We start from the raw sequence: 22414 nt of genomic DNA, 5'->3' as shown, positions 1-22414 counted from the left end.
ATAAACTTGCAAGATGTTAAAACAAAAATACAGTCGCTAAGGCTAAAATTTGTAGGTCAAGTAGTTAGAAACCCAACAAACTTTCCCTTGACTATTTACTATTATGGTTTAAGATTAAGTAGTCTTCTTTAAATACACAATGATACTCCTCACTATTTTGGTACAGTAACTCATCCATTTTACAGTTCTATTTCAAGAATTTTACCTGGTAATGAACATTTAATACACAACAAAACCAAAGAATCATACACAACACTTAAAAAGCTGTTACCTGAAAGCCTAGTGAATAGGATTAAGTGGGGGAGAGTTCTCGGGGTGACAGAATTCAAAGACACATTCATAAACCAACACAGCAAACATATCCCACCTAAAGCTAGAGAGATAAGTTATAGACTTATCTTTGGGATGACCCCTATGGTTAGAAAACGGGCAAATGACCGTGAATGTATATTACGCCATCTTGAAAATGCTGATAATGAGAAACATATGTATTTGGAATGTCCATTATTCCTTCAAGTTAGAAGTACTGTAAGGGACTTATTAGAAGCAAACTGTGGCAATTATGTAAATGTTAACTTGTCTATTGTTTTAAACAAGCTGCCAAAACTAAAAAATACAAGATTACAAAGAGAGTTTGTGTTACATAAACTCAGAGGCGGCCCCCGTCGAAGTCGGATCCCTGTCGGATCTACATATTCGCAAATAATATTCAAGAAGTGATTTAATTTTGATGTAAAATGTTTTACATGTTTCGGATGTTCCTTCAGAGTTGAAGATAATTACTTCCTAGTCCAAACCTCCTGCAGGACGACGGGGGATGGGAGCGGGCAGGGTTTGAACCCTGGACCATCCATAAATCTGAACGACAGTCTAGCGCGAAAACCGCACGACCAGGCAGCCATTCGATGGTCAAAAGTAATAATGTTTCAAAGATTCATTTGCCGTAAATTTAAATTAAATAAAAAAATAGTAGATTAGTTTTAGTATATTAAAACATTACAATATTGATCAAAACGTTTGGAAATGAAAATCTACACTTTTTTTTTACACTTTAAGTTTAGAAATTGAAATTCTACATCTTAATCTAGTCTATTTTAGTCTAAACTAGATCTACAAAATCTAGATATAGACTCTAAAATAATTTTAATTAGAATATAAATCCAGATCTAGATATACTGTAATAAAAATCTAGATCTGGTTTAAAAAATCTAGATTAGATCTAAATCAAGATATCATTCCTTTTTTAAACGCGAGTCACATAACGAGGCTTAATAAACATTACTATACCGAGTTCTTTTTTCATTTCATTTGAAGAATTAATTCCATATAACGTCAGAAGAAAAAAAAACACAAAAGAGGCAGGAGGGCCCATAAAAGAGGCATATAAAGCCCATAAAAGAGGTAAAGAAAAGAGGCTCAAGGATTCCTATGATGATAAAGTTAAAATTGAATAGCGCAAATTCTGAGTTTTCCTATAAAAAAAAAACCCAGCGATATCCAATGATACAAGTCTAAGTCTAATTTGCTCAACATTTTGCACTGCTTTCAAAGCTAAACTAAAACAACACCTTTCCCCAATAGTATCAAAGATAAACAGGAGGTTTGAAGTACTATAATACACTGCGAGCTGCCTGGTGTAATAACTTTGACATTTACCTGCTCCTTGTCTCTACAAAACCCTGAGCTTCAACTCATGATGAAAATGTTAATGTCACAAATAAATGACATTGAAAAAAACACGAGATTCTGAAGGTTGTCTATGATGTCATTTGAGTTATTACAAGTCTATGCATTGTTGGGAAGTAGGGCATGTTGGAAGAGTGGGAATCCATGGTGATAGTTTGGGCGGTAGAGAACTTGTTGTTTACAAGGAACTGTTTTGTTGAATTTGTCTACACATCACAGATAACTGAATCTAGAGGATTGTATGTTTTGTTGTCACACAAGCCCTATATAAATATATATATATATATATATATATATATATATATATATATATATATATATATATAGAGAGAGAGAGAGAGAGAGAGAGAGAGATAGATAGATAGATAGATAGATAGATAGATAGATAGATAGATAGATAGATAGATAGATAGATAGATAGATAGATAGATAGATAGATAGATAGATAGATAGATAGATAGATAGATAGATAGATAGATAGATAGATGTGTCTTTGTCTAATACGCTATACTTAATGGATGTCTCGCGTGTTGAAACAAAAAAAGGATGGATTAGGTTTGTCACGATTGAATTTGAACCTACCTGAAAAACAAGATTACAAAGAGAGATTGTGTTATCACACAAAGTCAGAGGCGGCTCCCCTCCAGATCCGCCCATTGACAAGGAATATTGAAGCCATTGATTGTCTTATGTAATAAAATTTCAAAAAAATCATTCGATGTTGTATTTCACTTAACAAAAGAAAAGAGCAATCTATCAGACAATATTTAAAACTTTTTGGGCATTAACATAACTATCACCGCATAAACCTCTATGACAAAATTTTGGACCTAAAAAATCAATATGTCCGATTCTACCAGATCTGTGTTTTCTATTTGATACGTCTGGAAATATCTTTTAAATGTTTTTTTTAAGTAGACTACTGGGGAGGAGGTGGTATCTGGAAAAAGTTTTCATGCAACCTTTACAAATGCATTAGTCTGGATTCACAATTTGTATTGTTAGATAATTAGTCTATTATAAGAACTTACCTCTCCTAAATTTGTGTGTTCATAAAGTGATGAAAGCACGCTTGCATATTTCAATTTTAAGAATTCAACGGTTGGCTTTTAGTAAACGTGAAACAGTCGTTGCAACAGGGCCGCTAAAAATAGTTTTGTTGTTATTTAAACTGAAGCATATTGACAGGTAACCACTCTGTTACATATTGTACATCTGTATGTCTTGGACACATTTGAAGTTTCATTAATCCATAATAAAGAAGTTTTTTTCTAAAACTTTAGAGTATAAATAAATGTTTACATTCGGGTTCGAATCCTGGTGAAGACTGGAATTTCTAATTTCAGGATCTTTAGGCGCCTCTGAGCCAACTCAGCTCTAATGGGTACCTTACATTAGTTGGGGAAATATAAAGGCGGTTGGTCGTTGTGCTGGCCACATGACACCCTCATTAACTGTAGGCCACAGAACCAGATGGCCTTTACATCATCTGCCCCATAGACCACAAGGTTTGAATGGGGAACTCATTTTGTGTGTCTGTATGGTAAAATATTTAAACTCGTTATATATTAACGGTAGTATTATCCAATGGGTCTCTGACATTAGTTGGGGGAAAAAAATAAGTTGCCTTGTCGTTGTGCTAACCACATGACACCCTCGTTAACCATGAACCACAGAAACCGATGACCTTTACATCATCTGCGCCATAGGTCGTAAAGGGGAGCTTTACTTTACTAGAGTTATGGAGTGTGTATGTTTGTGTTGCTATGATGACAGTGGGATGATGTTGCGAATGTTGCAATATAGGTGGCATTTTCGTCATTGGTCTTAGTTAGAGAGACTACTACAGAACGTGAGATAGAAAGATTCTGTTATTGTAGTGAGTTAGATTTTGTAAAAAAAAATATTATTACTAAAGTCTAGTACATTTATTTTAACTCATAATAACTTGATTTTGCCTATATTATAATTGAAGCTATCTTTAGCATTGTCCCCAAGGAAGTTATTCAAGTTGTTTTAAGTTTTATTAGTTAAGACATATTACGCCTGCAGCGGTTTAGTTGTCTACCAGCAGTTTGGTGCTACAAGTCAACGACCGACAACAACTAGTCTTATTGAAATATCAAAAAGCTTTTAATGTCAAAGTATTATAAACCTGCCTAAAGAGAAGTCAACTACACATATTACTGAGTGTACATAAAAATAATGATATATATATATTCAAATTGTTATCCTAAAACAACCATATTCCTGATTTTCTTTTATTACTGTGCCTTGTGGTAACAACTTCCGGGAAAGATAGACATGATCGCATAATAGTTGTGAAATAGGTGTGTATTGAAATGAATATTAAGCATAACATGAGATACACAAATATTTAACTTATCTTATACATTTAAGACGTACCTAAAATAGAAAGTTAGGCATATTCATATTATAAACTAGTTGTGCATGTTAATTAGATACCAAAAGTAATTAATAGTTATCCTGACGGATTCAAACAACCCTTTCTATCCGCAAATGAAGTAAAGCTCCCCATTCAGACCTTGTTGTCTGTAGGGCAGATAATGTAATGGTCATCTGTTTCTGTGGCCTACGGTTAACGAGGGTGTCATCTTCCCTCAAATGAAACTCTTCGACATACAATGGATATGGATTTAACCTTGCATACGGATTAACAAAATTGATTTTTAATGGAGTATTTTAATTGGTTTTGTGTTTTTGCATTTGTGAGCTGTGGATTAGTGTGATTTATTGCTTCTAAACTAAGTTGAGTCAATCTACTGATTGTTTTAAAGAGGTTAAACGTCGACATTCGTTTAGTTCATTTTTATTTGATCTCATATCAAAACTAATCTTTCGTGAATACAAAATGAATATATTTTATTGCACAAGCCTTTCAAACAAAATAAACTAGAATGAAACGATTCGATACAACTAGAAAAACAAAACAAAACAAAAAATAAACATACAACAGCTTGTCTCTGAAGTAATTAAGTTATAAATGATACATAAAACCAAAAAAAAATTTGTTCATAAAGTTTGTTTTATACAATAGCAGTAAGGCCTCAGGTTTGGAAACGTGTTGGCGATGCAGTCTGGGTCACTCCCGTAAAGGTTAGTCCGGCTAATGTCTGACTCACTAAGCGTCCACTTGTTGGTGGACTTGGAATGTCTAATCGTGGCCTCGAATCTGCCGGCGCCCGGGGCGGTTTGAAACGAGATCTGGTAGAATTCGGACTCGAGGTCCGTGGAGTCGGAGAAGTCGGGGACGTCGCCGTGGAGGTCCTGGCTCTTTTTGAATCTCATCACGTTGACGTTTGGCTGCACGCGAGAGACTTGTGTGACCTGGGTCACCTTGAGCTCCGCGCAGCTAGACCGCAAGTCTTTGGTCAGCGAGTTTATAAACTCCTCCGCCACGCGGGACAGGCGTAAGGATACGGAGACGTTTTGCACGTCAGTCCACTGAAGACACGCACACCAGTGCGGCTCTACCCCTGCCTCCGCGCATGTCCTGGACGTGGGCACTGGCCGAAAAAGGCTGATCCCCCTTTTCATGGAGTGGTCCACTGCCGGTCCGGTCATGTTTAGTATCTGGTGGAATGTCTCATGGATGTCGAAAGGGGTGGTCAGCCTTTTCACATTCTGCCTAATGTTTTGAACAGCTTCAGGGTATAGGCGCTGGAAAGAGGACGGTAACATGAAGGCAAAATAAGGCATCCTTTCTTCCAGTTTCCCTTGCGTCGTGTTCCTGAGCTCCGAGACCCTAGCACCATGGTCCCCCATTAGGATAAGGATGGTGTTGTCCAGGTGTCCATTGGCATACAAGAACCTCAAAAAGTTTTTAAAGTCAACATCCATCTAAAACAAAAAAAAAATAAACGTAATTAAAATCAGCTGTAATAATACTTCAACCATTTATGAAAGGTTACTATGACAGTCACCTGATTTGTACATTCGAGATATGTTGATATGGGCTGACAGCGGATTATAACTTTGCTAGATCAAAGAATAATATTATGTAAGCAAGCACTGTAAGCAAGGATTGAGACTTAAAGTATGGTGTGACGTTACATCTTATATCTTAGACACCAATTTGGAGTTGTTTGAATGTTTTCTCTTTCGTACGCATCATTAATGACTGCCTTGTGGTGCGCTATGCGCGCTGGCTGTCGTTCGGTGGTCTAGATGGTATCGGGTTCATACCCTGCCCACATGACATACCCTATTGTCCTGTGGGAGGCTAGGAATTATAAGAAAATAACATTAAACTCTGTAGGAAAAACCGAAACATGTTAAACATTTTATAATGACACTTTCTTTTAGTTAGTCGTAGGCAAAATGCACAGGCTTTTGTTACGAAGGTGAGCATTATTAAATAAAACAACGTCTGTACACATCCATGTTAATAAAGATTCATTTCTAGAAGCAGAGACTTAAAGTAATAAGATTTGTTTTTCCATATAAATACAAGGTGGTTCTCAAACAGTTGTTTCCTCCATCAAGGTCCTACAATCAAATCACTTTACTTTCAGGTGTTTCACTCTGTTGTATTTATTTTCTCACATAGAAACTGTGCATCGACTCCACTTCTACGTGCGGAGCAACTTTTTGTCCATGCTATTTATGTCGGATCAGGTTCAAACTTTAACAATTATTTATTGTACCTGAAGAAGCATGAATATTTTTAAATTTTTTTTTAGTCAAAGGTTTTTTATTAAACAGCTATTTGGGGCTCGAGGGAAGCACATTGAAACATTCTAAATCAAAGCTATTTCTCTTAACTCGGACCAAAAATGAAAAAAAAAAAAAATTCTTGCATATAATTATCTACCCTTGCTTAGACGATAAGAAATTGTTCAGTTGCTTCCCTTACTACTATAAAAGATTTAGTCTTTTGAAGCCAAGTTCTGTATAATTTATCAAACAATGAAAACAAATGTATATGAAGGGAGACGATGATGATTCAACATTTGTCTAGGTGACCTTTAGAAACCAAATGTTTGTTCACTGGGTCTTCACCTTGTGATTCCATAAACAGTCTGTTGGGGGATTGTTGACCAGAGAACATCTAAGGACTGTGCGGCTTATATTAATTATTATTTGTGTTCGTTACGTAATCTCCTGCGTAAACGGGGCAAGGTAACATTGAGGAATATTTGTTTTAAACTCACTTTCCAAAAGATACATTGCATAGACATACGACAACTAATTTTATGGTATCACAACAACAAATGTAAGAACTTTGTTCAGAATTGTCCATAGTTCTCGTTTTCCTTTGCTTGACCCTTTTCCAGCCCTAGACATACAACCCAAATGGGCTTACATCTCAAACGAAATGCATGATCTTCGGAGTTTTGAAGGTCAGTTTCTTTATTTACTAGTAAAGTACAACAGTTCTAGGACACATACACACACAGAAGTAGTTGCAGATATATAGAGGAGCACCAGCCAGTGGCCAAAAAAATATATCCGTCTTTCATGTTCATTACAAATCTATAGTCAATGATTTCCTCGGATCGTTCACCAGCTGACAGATCAGCCTGAAGCCCCATTGATCTGATGTTTTTATGTCCAACACTTAAAGCTGGGATAATCAACAATGTTCTTAGACAACACGTTGCGGAACTCCACACTAGGGCAGACCGGTACGATTTACTGATGTTAACTTGTCGTCAACCCAAGTCTGAGGCCAAGCAGCACTACAATGAGCTCATAAGGAGTTTAGAGGACTATATATAATCTATCATCGGTTATTCTTTACAAATTGTCTAGTCTGGCGATAATTTTGTCCCCAATGAAGTCCCGGGACAACTAATCTTCACCAGTTGACACCGAGAGGTCCTGAAGTTTTGTTAAAATCATCACAGACTGAAATGATAAAAAATAGTTTATGTGAGTAATTTGTTTATATTATTCTTTTTAAATAGTCCCCAGTACAAATAAAGCTCCACGAGCCTCTCCAACCTTCTTTGCTACGTAACACCTCCAATGGGACAAACTCCTACTTTACAAAAGTACACTAATAATAACAATAATAATAATAAAATTATAAATTAAAAGCAAAGATATACTACATAACTATTGATAACATCAGAGACAGAAAAATGTTACAAGGATTATCATATCAGCAAACAAAAGATAACTAACCAAGAATAAAGGTAAATACACACCAATATTTACACCCTCATACACCCATACCCACATACCAAAACTTGATAGATCCACACAATCATCTTAGATACATACACACTATTATCTTGTACATGGACCAAAGGGCTACAAAACAAGGTGTCGAGGACTTCTGAGGGAGCAGTCCAACACATTGACTACCCAAGAACACATACAAATGCATCCCAATACAAGCCCGGCAGTTATTTTATATAAATAATTCTATTCAGTCAAATACATTTGCAATTAAGAAGCCACTACTGTGGGTTAATACTAAAAACTACATACCTTTCCGCATACACTAAATCGTACAGAAAACCTACATGCATAAAAACATTCACCAATAATACAGACCCACACATTTCATCGTTTGTATTCCACCTATGTTTTCTAGTTTAATTTTTTTTTTTTTTAAAGGAAACCTCAGAATTTGCGCTATTCAGTTTTAGCTTTATCATCATAGGAATCCTTGGGCCTTAGGCCTCTTTTCTTTGCCTCTTTTGTGGGCTTTTTTTTTTTCTAGTTTAAAGTCTAAATATGTGTAATTTTGAAATTAGACTACTACTCCTGCCAATTAAATATGCGAATGTTCTGCCAAAGTATACTAAAGCTGAATTAACTTATATCTGGTTGAATGTTTTTGTTTTAATGCGCTATTCATCTCTAAGAACAATAAAAGTTACACTACATACAGCTATTATAGCCCAGTGCAGCACAGGCCACTGTCCTGTTCTATCATATTTCTCGCGGCTATGGCCAAATTTTGATTCACGGTGCCCCCGCTCACTGGCGGATCCAGGCCCTCTGAGTGGGGGGGGGGGTCCTATTTTAATGGGGAAATCATTGTATGTGAACAAAATTAGTTGAATATGTATATAATATAAACTACGTGAACCCATTGTATATTATGTCGCACCACACTCTAATCTAAAATTTTATCATTAGTAAATATAAAATGAAAAAAGGTTGAACCAGGTGGGAGGGGCGATACATGCAATCACCTTTCCCCCATGGGACAAACCAATATTTTTTCTTTTTGTATTATAGTTAAGAAATTACAAAATAAATATAAAAAAATCTCTCACTAATATAATTTATACATGCTATAAAATTAAATTCTTATATCGAGTCGCCCCAACCCTATTCTTTAATACCAAATGCAATCATTAGCAGAAATTATAAAAAGGAGTGAGGATTAATCATTTTAACTCTATCGCCCCCTCTCCTTTCCAGAGTTTATGTAATTTCACATGAATTTTTCTTAATTATTTTAAGAAAGACTTTGCTTAGGAAAAGTTTTAATTCAAACGAAATTTTTCAGTATAAGAGTCACGATTGAGATGAGTTCTAAACCCAAATATGTTTTTTCTTAGTCGCCTTTTTCCAACCTTTACTCAATCTGATATTTTTCTAGTTAAATAAGTTTTGGACTATAACTCACAATTTATACTTGTATTTTATTGAATATTATTTATCGAATAATTTTTTTCGGCGGCGATCCTCAAAGCCTTAATCTAAATACGTGGGGTATCTTATCTTTTCAAGGAACAAATCGGTTTTATTTGCAATGTATTAAGGGCGTAAAAATGTATATTAGAATATTTTTCAACATTATTCAAAAAGTCCTTTATAATAGGATGAATAATGAGCCTTAGGTTAGGAGAATGCGTTTCTTCAGTGAAGCATGCAAGAAAACGCTTTTCGTGATTGGGCTTCGACCCGAACCACACTGATGAATAATGAGCTATAAATGTTAGGAGAATTCGTTTCTCCAGTGAAGAATGCAAGAAAACGGTTTTTGCGTAGAGGCCTTGCCCCGAATCCCACTAATAAATAATGAGCTTTAGATATCAGAAGGATGCGTTTCTGCAGTGAAAAATGCAAGAAAATGCTTTTTGCGTCGGGGCTAACCGAACCCCACTGATAAATAATGAGCTGTAGATGTAGGGAGAATGTGCTTATGCAGTGAAGAATGCAAGAAAATGCTTTTTGCGTCGGGGCTTCGCCCCGAACCCCACTAATAAATAATGAGCTATAAATGTCAGGAGAATGCGTTTCTTCAGTGAAGAATGCTAGAAAACGCCTTTGGCGTCGGGGCTTCGCCTCGAACCCGCTGATAAATAATGAGCTGTAGATGTCAGAAGGATGCGTTTCTGCAGTGAAAAATGCAAGAAAACTGGGGGAATCTTACAGCGCTCCCCCAGACCCCCAAGCTTGCAAGAGAAAGGCCTCAACATGACTATATATATGCTGTACGCACGTTTATGCATAGGGTTAGGGTTTACTGGGCGTTAGGGTTAGGGTTTGGAAAAAAATCGCCCCCCCCCCACTCCAAAGTTCTGGATCCGCCAGTGCCCCCGCTGCGGGGAAGAAGAGGAAACCGTGCCTCATATTCTGTTTGACTGCCCCAGACTTGCTGATCTCCGTCTCGACAGGTCTGGGAAACCAAAAATTCTCGACCTGTATGGCGACATTTATGCACTACGCAAGACAGCAGGGTTTCTGTCCAGGGCTTTTACAAGAGAGGATTTAAGCCTCTCAAGCCCTCACTCTAATGGAGTTTGATGATGATGATGACACTGCATACTGTGAGATAAATTAAAATAAAGAACTACAGTGACGCTATATAACAAAAGTCTATCCAGTTTAAAAAAAATAAACATAAAAAATTAGCTGTAAAAAAAAAATTAAACAATGAAATGTACTATCAAATGGCCAAAATTTCCCAAAAGTGGCGAGTCCTCAGGACCTGACAACCATACAAATTTTTCAATTATAACTCAAAAGAGGTCAACAAGAATATCACACAAGAAAATTAGAAAGTGATATCAAGCGTCAGTTTAATGAAATGTGGGAAAATTAATTGTCATACATTTCGAGTCTTTCAAGAGAACTTGTTTCTCGGATAACAGAAGATATTGCAGACATTATTATTACAAAGCTTATAATAACTCACTCTGTCTGTCTGTCTGGTAAAAAGTTCGTATCCGTTATTTTTCCCACACCCAATCTCGGATCAAGCTTAAATTTTGCACAATTATTTCTTTTACCTGACAACACAAGAATTAGTAAAAAAAAAAAAATTAACCAATTAGTTAGTTAACTATTGGTAGTTAATTATTCTGTTTGGTATATCGTACAAGGGAAAGAAATTTCACTTGACTGATAAGGTGGTATACGTTGAAGTAGGTCGACCTCCACAAGACAATCTGTGTAAGGTGATCCAATAGAAGGCAGGAACGCCGCTGGTTGTCCACTTTTAAAGTATACGGATGTATGCACACGTGACATGCTCTTAAAAATCGACACTAACAGTTGGGAAAAAGTGTCACTGGATAGATCCACACGTAGAGCGAGCATAAAGGAAGTGTCCCGGACTACAGATTACAGAACAGAAGTAGAAAGAAGAGTAAGAGTGCAACAGCCCCAGGTGATTACAGACGACAAACCAGTTGTGTATCAAGGATTGGCCTTTTTAGTCACACGAGCGTTGCAAAGGGAAAAGATATCAACGTGAGTCCTCTTTATTGTTTAGAGGAAGAAAAGTTTGGAACTATTAAACCATGAGCAGCTCCCTGGCACCATGGTTACCGTATCGGCTTGAGGAGACTTAGGAGGTCTAAGCGCTCTAGTTCGAATTCAAATCACTCCCTTTTTTTCTTAATAAATAAATTTAAAAAGCAATCACCCAGATGTCCATTTCTTTCTCCACCCCCACCCCCCACTCTTTCTTTTTCCCAACTGGTCCAGACAAGTGATAGGATGATAGCGAGAAAGTTAAAAGCATGAAAATGCGCTAAACAAAAACAATTGGTCAAAATATTTCTAATCGCACAGATGTATTATTGTGAATGCTATGAAGATCAAGCCAATGATACATCCTACATTGAAAACAGAAGGATTACAAAAGAACTTTGCAATTCGTTCGAAAAATTTAGCTGAAGACGACGAAGACTGATTGCTTGCATTTATTTATACATTCTTGCACTTACAAAAAACGAAGTATTCTGAAGATGCCTAGCAATATGTAGATGATCTAAAACCAAAATCAGTTCCGAAAATTAAATGTGATTAGCTTCTCTCACTACTTAGCAACGCACAACCTAAATCTTATATAAACAGAACTTTTAGCCCAAAGTTTTGCCTGACATTCGGACCAACAGACTCGAGAAAACAATGTCGTCAATGAAAATGATCAAAATCAAATTGAGGTGGCGACTGTCCTATTGAAATGTAAGGTACGTGGGTGGAAACGACCATTAGAGGAAGTGGTCAGACTAAATGAATAGCAAAACAAAACTCCTGTGGAAGTGTCCAAGGGAACGCGAGAGTGGACCCATTGCACGGAGCGGAGTTGAAAGAGAGCTCCCACGGTCCTGTTCCTCAAGGGACCGTTACATTAATGGCGAGTCCTGCACCGCCAAGCTTGGTACAACATAGAAAAATGGCGGAGGTTCCTGGTATACTCGGCCTTCGGCCATGCATTCTAGTCCATGCGCCCGAGTGCCAGATATATCGGAAATAGCGATGTTTTACATAGGCATTGATTTGGATCTCTTCCAGACAGAACGGTTGTTCAAACATGTTTTGTTTTAGTTTTTTTCCCTGTTCAATCAGGGTTTCTTTTCCAAACCTAGAGCTCGAAGAGCCTTCGGCTCAGCTCATAGACAATCACACGGTACTGTCGGTGGCTTGCAGATGCTAACTTAACTAATAATATTTCCAATTTGGTGAAATCAATAGAGATAAATGTCATTAAAGCTAATTAATTTGCCTGGAAAAAAATACCAAGTGTTCATAATTAATTAGTATCATATTCATAAATAATCCATTAAAATAATCAACGCTAATTCAGAAATGTCCATTGAGTATGTAAACTTTAACTTGTTTGTATGTGTGAGAGAAACCTTAATCCACAACCTCTGACCCATACTTTCCTAAATGTTTATGATTGGGATAGAAACAGTTATTGTGGGTATAGAAAACTGCCAACTCTGTCCAAATTACTCGTTTTAAAAAAGCTTATATTTCAATTAGTATATATAATATATCAATTAGTTTTTAATTAAATTTGTAATAGATATAGACCAGGGGTGGCTAACCTTTTTTTTTCACTTTTAATGCAGATACACCACACAACTTGTACCTCCCTTTAAATCTTCCAATTTTAACAAAAGTTGTGAATTCAAATCCCTTGACATTTTTACACCCCAAAGAAAGAAGAGCTCTGCTCTTTTGATGCTCACACCAACATGCTAGACGTTACCTTCTTTAGTTCAGTGATGTTGTTGTGGCTGAACTCGGAGTGGAACCCGAACATGAACTTGGGTTTTCTCCCGTACATCGAGTACATGTCCCTGAACCACTGTAAGAACCGCTGGTGCCTGGCCTCGGAACCGATACACCAAGGGAGGAACTTGCGGTGCATTGGCTCAGACAGCAAGAAATATGTTCTCATGGAGTGGTCCGTCGGCTGCTCTTTGAAACCATGGAGCCGTAGCTGTCAGGAAGAGAAAGGAATGTTACAAGATCAGGACGTTTTCTTGGTGACTCTTTCAATCTTTGAAAACGAGGCTCAGTTTTTCATTTGATATTCATTAGAAAATATAACATGTCGGAGGCGTGGAGGCTGGGCGGTACAGCGCTTGGCTTCCAAAACCGGTGTCCCAGGTTTGAATCCTAGTGAAGAATGGGATTTTGAACTCCGGGATCTTTTTGCGCCTCTGAGTCCACCCAGCTCAAATGGGTACCTGACATTAGTTGGGGAGAAAGTAAAGACGGTTGGCCGTTGTGCTGGCCACATGAAACCCTCGTTAACCGTAGGCCACAAAAACAGATGACCTTTATATCATCTGCCCTATAGACCACAAGGTCTGAAAGGGGAATATTACTTTTTACTTAATATAACATATAACCAATGTCCAACACTTATAGACAAAATTGATTGGTGCAAGATTCCAGCCTACTTTTCGTTTTAAATTAAATCTGAGCACCCATTAAACAGTCAGGCTGTTGTTACTACAGAATCGGCTTGATTAGTCGCTTTAGATTCTGTCCAGAAACTAACACCAGTGATTCGCTTGGGCGCATCCATTGTTTTCGAGATAGAGGGAGCCATACCCATACTATCTACTAACATTTTGGATGGATGCCTGATTGTGTAAGCCCTTGAACTGCCCTCTACATAATCCCGAGATCAAACCTCGCCCGCCTTCGTGAGTTAAAATTTGGGCTAGGATTTAATTGACTTTATTTGTAATGGAATGGTAAGAATCTAAGATAAAAAACAAAACATGTTTAGGTCAGGAAAAAAATGTCACAGGTCATTACGACATGAAAACGAGCTATTGGTCTAAACTGCCAACATGTTGTGACGTTGCAGGTCAATTTTGAGGCCTTCGACCTGGATGGCTGCTTTGTTGCATGATATGCACTCTGGGTTGCCGACTCGATTGTTTTGGGTTCCAACCATGCCACCCCCCCCCCCTCTTTTTAGATGTCATCATTCGGGAGCTTTGAGATATGATGTGAATTTCTTCAATCCTTAAGGAACATCCTAATCGTGTGGCGTAATACGCATATGTTGGAAAGGATACTTGTGATAATGATGACATCAAAAAATCACATAAATTGGTTTAGACTAAATGCATAAATGTTTGATTTTATTTTATTAAACGAAAGAAAATATTTCGGCAATTTTGAAAAAAAAGTTTTTAGTAAATAAATTGATGCTTTGAATTGGGCTTGCAGAAACGATGGCTCATAAAGATTTCTACCTCATCACTAGTGACAGATGAGCTAGTGAAAAAAAGAAAGAGAAAGATTGAAATGATTATTTAAATGTAAGTGAAGGAATGTGTATCTACTGATATCCCCCCAAACCTTCTCTGAAGACACAGCCAGAACGTGAACAAACCTGAAAGGTCCCAATGTGGGACATATCTTCAGCCCAGGCTGTCACGTAGCCAGCTTCCTTGTACGTGTTCCAGATCCAAGGGAAATCATCCACCTCGCGAGATCCGGGCACCCCTCGCCTGGCAGGGTGAAGGTCATGCTCCGTGTTTCCGGTTAATATGGGAAGCAAAGCCTTCAGGGGAGACAAACAAATCAAATTAGTCAAAAGGCAAAATTGCTAATTAGATATAGATCCTCTAATAGTGTCTACCATAACAAGTCCACAAGCACAAGATAATAAACATTACTCTATCCAAACGTTTCTAGAGTCTAGACTCTATACTCTTATCTAGTCACACTATATTAATAGGTTGAAACAGAATGTCAAAGAACCTGAACAGTGCCGTCCCCAACAATGTTGTAGCCCTCCAGTTCAATGCCTCCAAGATGTGAGAGAAAATATTCTCTAGACTTTGGCAAGTTCCTCAACCATGCCATACGCGATGTAGAGTCAAATCCTAAAAATGAATTTAAATCAAAGGTAAGAGAGTTTAATGAACAATAATTCCTTTATCCATGTCTGGAGATTTTTGTTTATAATTGGCTATGAAATCTCAAAAGGGAAATAACACACTGTTTATAATCCTGTCAACTTTGAGAGAGTTATCTCCATTTAAAGCCTTAAAAAAAGAAACTATGTATCGATAAGCTCATTTTGGAGTTTAGAGTAATTTAAAAGAAAATTTTGAAATTAATAACACAGACTTTATGAGAGATTGAAGACTGAACTGGTAGTCACATGAATTAACCTATTGCAAGCTATGAGAGTATCTCTGGAAGAGATTATCAAATAAGCTAGTTATAAATAAGCAAAATATTTTTAAAATTCTTTTAAATAAATAATCTAAGAGGAATAACTCATCATTTGAAGACATATCTCTCAATACTGTATGATTTATTGCCCTTATCAATATTAAGCTAAATAAATCATCATCATAAATACATATATATATATATATATATTTCTCTTCGTGGCCCAACCATGTGAGACACCACGAAAAAGTCATAGAAAGATAACTCTTTAATTTCTGCCAGTCGGACTAGAGTTATCCCACGTAACTTTCGCTGCGAAAGAGAGCGCAGCTTAGAAAAAACAGGGAGGGAGGGTAGCACTAGTAATCTTTCACTTTATACATTCTATATTAGACTACATTTATGTGTGTATTTTTTACATAAGTCAATATCTGGTGTCATTAAAATAGTTGCCTGCTTTTTTTTTTCTGTAGCTTTGTTATGGTTTTGCCCCTTCGTATTGCCCTTCGTTTCCTAACCATGGCCACCGCTTCACGTATATTTCGTGGAGTCAATAGGTCTTTCAATGTAGTCGAAATTCCTGCATCAGGTAGCTGTTTATTTCTATCAGTCGCATATATTTCTGGAACAATGTCATCGACGAAACTGTTGCTCTCGAACTTCGCTAGATGGCTGTACGCTTTGTTTGCGAACATTGGGGTAACTATGGCAACAGCCTGTCCTTTGTTCTTACTCACGGAAGCACAGTCATACACTCTGCTCGACAATACGCTGCCTACATGAATACTTCCGGCGTTTATGGTGGCGAGGCTGAACTAGTGGCGCTGTCTCAAATACTTCCCGCTACTATCTCTATTCACTTCCGAGAATGTCCGCATGACTCTCCTCGAGTTTACAATCCGGGTCAACGTCTCTCCATATCCCTGCTATTTAGCGGTCCTTTGGATTATTGTCATTACGAAGCGGCGTACTGTACGCCGTGGGTCGACTAGTAATTAATAATTTCCATATTTTTTTTTGTGTGGGGGGGGGGGGAATCTTGTTCTGTTAGGTACAGTGAATAATTACGTAAAGGTGCAACTTAATCCGAGAATGGGAAGTGGGAGAAATAACGTACCTGACAGACGGACAGACGGACAGAGTTAGTTGATAACGGATACAGCATATAATATTCATAACATTAGCATTGTAAAAATATACTCGAATGGTAAACTGAAGAAATGCATCTCCACTTTAATGTAACAAGCATTTGTGTATTAAAAAAGTATATATAATAATATGATATTTAAACACAGAAATATGTCTTTAACATTCCGGTGTAGTCAACCAAAAATATTTTTTTTTTTATAAGTGGAAAAAAGACAGAAAAAAAAAAGTACTCTCTTTTTCAACATACAAGATGGAAGGAACTATTTCAGTTTTCTGACCAGTAGATCTAGTTCTGTTCAACAAAACACTTTTAACCTATTAAAATTGTGTATTTTGAAATTACCACCACCCTGAAAAACTGACCAAACATAAAGACATCGTAGACTGGGTGCTGTATCGTATCTCGGGGTGGGGCGCCCTGATACCGCTGGTGCAGTGTTTCGTTGTACGCTATGCCTGCGTGAATGTTGTGGTACCTCTTGCCGGAGGGAGAGATGCATGCTACCTGTGGGACAAAATATGAGAACACTTGTCAATACAAAATAAAAAAGACTTTCGTTCACAAACAAACAATTTCAAGATAAACATAAACATAACATAACCATAACATAAACATAAACATAAAAATAGCAGCAAAAATAAACATTTCAATCAACTTAATAGAACATGAATGCAGGTAAGAAATGTTATGGATGTTTTGTTTTGAACAAGCAAGGAAGACATGACGTCATGGTTCCACCTACAATATCTAGCAAACTGGAAACTGTTTTTTTTTTGGTCTATAATTACATAACTCTAAATTTTAACATTGATTTTCATGAAGAGAGTTTTTGGTATATTTGGTGTTCAGAGATGGATGTATTGATCAGCTTTGTATTTCACAAATTACTTATCCTCTTATTTGATTCTGCTCACAAAAACCGTATAAAGTATAACCGTAGGCCACTGAAACAGATGACCTTTACATCATCTGCCCTATAGACCACAAGGTCTGAAAGGGAAACTAAACTTTTTTTTTTACTTTTTTTTGGTCCAATTAAATTTTTTGGCTTATAGCATAAAGAAATGTTTGTTATTTAGTTGAAAAAATGTGAGATCCTTCAAGCCTAGCTTTCTTGACATTGTTTAGTTTGTCTTTTTTCAACAATATCTTCAAATCATATATTTTTTTATCTTTAGGTTCCATTATATCGCCCCCATATTTCTCCATATTGTTCTCCATATCTAAATTAGGTCACTTCTTATTTTTATGGTTAGAGGTCGGGGTTATTGGTTAATTGAGTCAATATATCATGGCATCATCACCGCACACTTAAGCCAACAACAGCACCGAAAAAAAATATATACCTTGAAAAAATCCGACACCAAAGGGGTGCCGTCAGCCATTGGTTTGATGTGCTCCCCGTGGCGAACAGCAAAGTCTCCCCTGCCTCTGAGCATGGGCGCGTACTCACAGGTTATTGCGCCGTATTTTAGGCGGGCGTTCCGAGAAATCCTAAAGGTTCCGTTCTCCACGTAAATCCAGTTCTCCTCAGCTCCGGAACAATTGACTGGGGGCACTCTACGTACACAGCGAGACGAGAGAGCAGAAGAATAAATAGATTTACCAATTACCAATTATTTCAATGATACTGTAATTGTAAAAAACAAATAAAAATTAAAATCTGTAGTCATTGTATTCAAACACATTGAGATTTATGTCCAGAGCAGTGTTTCCCAAACATTTTTCTAAACGGAACACTTCGCACAATCTGTGTATTTAGAGGAACACTTTACTTAATTTTTAGAGAGATTAATTCACGTGGTGGCCTACTAGTAATTTAGTCCAGTAGTTCGTGGAACACATATTTCCATATTCAGACCTTGCGGAATACTGGGGTTCCGCGGAGCACAGTTTGGGAAACACTGGTCTGTAGTATAACAGGAATGTTGAATGTTGTTTTTAATGCTTTTAAATCGCGAACCCAAAGAAAATCTCTTGCCAAAGACAAACGTAGAATACGAAAAGAGAGCTTACTAGAATCTCTAAATGCACAACGGCATCAGTACGTTTTTCTAAACGTGAAATGGACACAGAAACAAGAAACCTAGATTTGATTGGAACATTTAAACTCCCTCGAGGGGTTTCGTTTGAGCTAAACTAGGCATGGACCAAAAGTGTTAAAAAGGACACGACACGAATTGAAATGTTCTGTGCTAAGCTACGTAAGGAAATGTGTTTTAATCTCAATTAATTTTGTTAGTTTCTTGTTGTTTTTTTTAAAGCGAACTGGAAAACTATCACGGTTTTCCAAACTGGGTCATATCTCGGCTCTGACTTGCATTTATATGTTATAGGTCATTATTAAATTGTCAATGTCAATTGGATATTGAGCGAGACCAATCGTCACAGAGGCCTGGACACTGACCTGTGACGAGGCAAACTATGATCAGTGGAGACCAATAGCTCGTTGCCACGTCACGTGTCACTACGTCAGAGATATAAGTTGGCAACTAGCTATTGCCCTAAGACGATTGGTCTCGGGCTTCAGTGGCTTAAATCGAGACCAATCGTTATAGAAGACCTGACCACTGACCTGCGAGGTCGTTACATGCGGACAGTTCAGACAAATAGCTAGTTGTCATGTCACTTGTAGAGCTTTTATGTTTCGCATAAATCCCTAAAACTCGGCTGTTAGGAGATGTGCATTGCCGTCACCTGAGATGAACTCCTATTGAAAAATCAGAGCAGGAAGGACTAGTCCTCCCGTAGTGCTCTGGCAAGAAACTTAGCCGTCCGGCGTAGTGCCTCATAGCTACCATACAAGTCGAGTGACTGCACAGGCAAGTCCCCCCTTAGCTCGCGGAGCTGGGGACACTCGTACAAGACATGCGACACTGTTTCGACGCTCTCTCCACAGTGACGGCATCGGGAGTCAAAGTTAGTGCGGAACCGGGCAAAGTATGCCCCAATAGGACAGTGTTCCGTCCTGCACTGCGCAACTATTGACTGCTCTGACCTCCTCAGTCGCCACCATGGATCGTCGCGATCTGGGTGACGCATGCGCTGCCAGACACCACGTGCTCTGTCGGATTCCTCCCAGGACTTTAACCACTTCTCATGAATGAGTGCTCGGATTTGTGCCGTTGCTTGTAAGTACGTGCTTGGTGCTTCGAGGTGTGTGGCTGCCATTGCACCCTCCCTTGCGAGGGCGTCTGCCGTTTCATTGCCCTTCACGCCGCAATGTGAAGGCGCCCACTGCATATAAACGACAGCTCCAATAGCTCGGCGGATGTTATCTGCGGCGCCGATTGCCTCTTCTATTACGGGCGACCCTCCCCCGCCGCCACCCATAACTAGGAGACTGGAGCGAGAGTCAGTGACCAACACCACCGTAGTGGCGTTAGTCTCGCGTTCGAGCATTCGGGCCCTAATGGCCTCGAACGCCCTGGTTATCCCTGTAAGTTCGGCATCCATGGAGCATGCAGCGTAGCCGCATGGACCAGAGAGCCTATCTGGTTCAGTCCGGTCGGGGTAGACAATAAGGGCCCCATACCCCGATCTATCGGGGTCCCTCATTACCGACCCATCGGTATAGCAGAATATGGCATCTGATGGGTAGGACTTTATAGTAATGGATGCCAAATTTTGGAGAATGGCAGGTGTTAATCGCCTCTTGGTGGCTCCCTCTTGCCCTAACAGGGACAGGTTTATTTGTGGGGCCGGCAATCTCCTCCACGGAGGGCACGTACTGATTCTCCTAATGGGAATTCTATCAGTGGAGAGTCCAGCTGTATTTGACAAATTGGCCGCTATGTGTAGGAACGATCGCATTTTAATGCGGTTCCTCTCTCTCCACTGTCGCACTAAAATTGAGGTGGGTAGCCTAGAGTCGCCCCTTTTATAGCGCTCTTAGGCCGTAAGTACTGCCCTCTCCCTCCTAAGATATAAGGGTGCCACGTTTGTAAAGATTTCAGCAGCGTTTGTTGGGCTTGTCCTAAAGGTGCCACAAATGAACCGTAGAGCCTGTGCTTGTACCCGGTCGAGTGATTCGAGGGCAGTTTTACTAGCATATACTTGAACTGTATAGCTGTATTCGATTTGTGATCTGACTGCCCCTAGATACAATGTGCGTAGCATGTCAGCTTTGGCACCAGTTTTTCCCGCAGGTCAAAGTTAGGCATAACACAACAAATGTGACACTAAACAGCCGCATTCTTTTTTTTCTCTTTTTTTTTTAGGTGATGTCTCAATAAGTCAATGTGACCTTCAAGATAGAAAAAAGAAACGACTTAAAGGAAGCTTTGAAAGACACATTGAAGTAGTGTTTATATCTCACTATGTGTCGTCTCTAATGGAGAGTTGAAAGAAGAAAAAAAAAAGGGGGGGGGGGGTTCTAACACTATTTATCTTAGATTTATTAATAATCTTCGGAAAGGATGACAATTCTTCATTAGTTGGTAAAACCTGTTCTGCTCTGTTACACCAGGTATTTTGAAAGTCAATCGCCAGAGATACATTTCAGGTATTTTTAAAGTCTGTCGCCTACGATAGATTTTACGTAGTTTTAAAGTCTATCGCTTACGATTAGTTTCAAGAAGTTTTAAAGTCTGCCAGTGCATGACTAAATTGTGGAGAGATGCAAAATGACAAGAGATGGCTAAATTCAAAACTTAAACAAGGAGAATTTTGTGTTTTTGTTGTTTTTAAATCGGCCGTATTTATTTTCTACAGTTTGATGACCATGCTACAGTTGCTACTTAAAGGTTACTTACAATGTGTCATACTTGATGACCGACGCGTCACAAGGATCCAGTTTTGGGTGGACGCAGATCTGACCGTCTTGCTCCAGAATGGACATGTGGACATCCCCATAACCTGCTCCAGGTCCAGCATGCTTCTGGTGAATGTGTTTCTTTCTAAACAGATATATTACACTCAATTAGTTCACTGATGAATGTGTTTCTTTCTAAACAGATATATTACACTCAATTAGTTCACTGATGAATGTGTTTCTTTCTAAACAGATATATTACACTCAATTAGTTCACTGGTGAATGTGTTTCTTTCTAAACAGATATATTACACTCAATTAGTTCACTGGTGAATGTGTTTCTTTCTAAACAGATATATTACACTCAATTAGTTCACTGGTGAATGTGTTTCTTTCTAAACAGATATATTACACTCAATTAGTTCACTGGTGAATGTGTTTCTTTCTAAACAGATATATTACACTCAATTAGTTCACTGGTAAATGTGTTTCTTTCTAAACAGATATATTACACTCAATTAGTTCACTGGTGAATGTGTTTCTTTCTAAACAGATATATTACACTCAATTAGTTCACTGGTGAATGTGTTTCTTTCTAAACAGATATATTACACTCAATTAGTTCACTGGTGAACTACTAGTTCAAAAAGTGGAGTGTTTAATAGCAATTTCAAAATATCAGCTTCTTGACATTATATTATTATTTTTTAATACAACTTTAAAGTTTCTTAAATTGTGATATTTTGTAATTTAAGGAATGTAAATGAAATTAGCGTGAATTTTATTTCTGTCGTATTCAGGATTTTTTTTCAAACTAAAAATAGAATGTAGGTTATAAGTTTGTGCAGTAGACGGCAGTAACAGTGTTTTACTTCAAAAAGTTTGGTCTCCGGAAGCAAACCAATTTTTTAAAAGTCATATTTAAGATATAAAATTCATGATAAAAA

General features: G+C 37.9%; 1 protein-coding gene across 1 annotated transcript; it reads right to left on the bottom strand.

Annotated features, from left to right (window-relative positions):
* Positions 1-4002: 4002 nt before the first annotated feature.
* LOC106071699 (uncharacterized) lies at positions 4003-22386 on the bottom strand. Its single transcript, XM_056013107.1, has 8 exons — positions 22340-22386; positions 21469-21612; positions 18061-18274; positions 17077-17218; positions 15145-15269; positions 14774-14944; positions 13124-13357; positions 4003-5547 (listed from the first exon to the last, which is right to left on the bottom strand). The coding sequence occupies exons 1-8, from the start codon at positions 22384-22386 to the stop codon at positions 4720-4722; spliced, it is 1905 nt and encodes a 634-aa protein (XP_055869082.1). The 3' UTR covers positions 4003-4719.
* Positions 22387-22414: the final 28 nt, after the last annotated feature.

The sequence above is a fragment of the Biomphalaria glabrata genome, chromosome 15 (assembly GCF_947242115.1).
Source record: "Biomphalaria glabrata chromosome 15, xgBioGlab47.1, whole genome shotgun sequence".
Taxonomy (NCBI): domain Eukaryota; kingdom Metazoa; phylum Mollusca; class Gastropoda; family Planorbidae; genus Biomphalaria; species Biomphalaria glabrata.
This window is presented reverse-complemented; position numbering and strand designations above follow the sequence as displayed.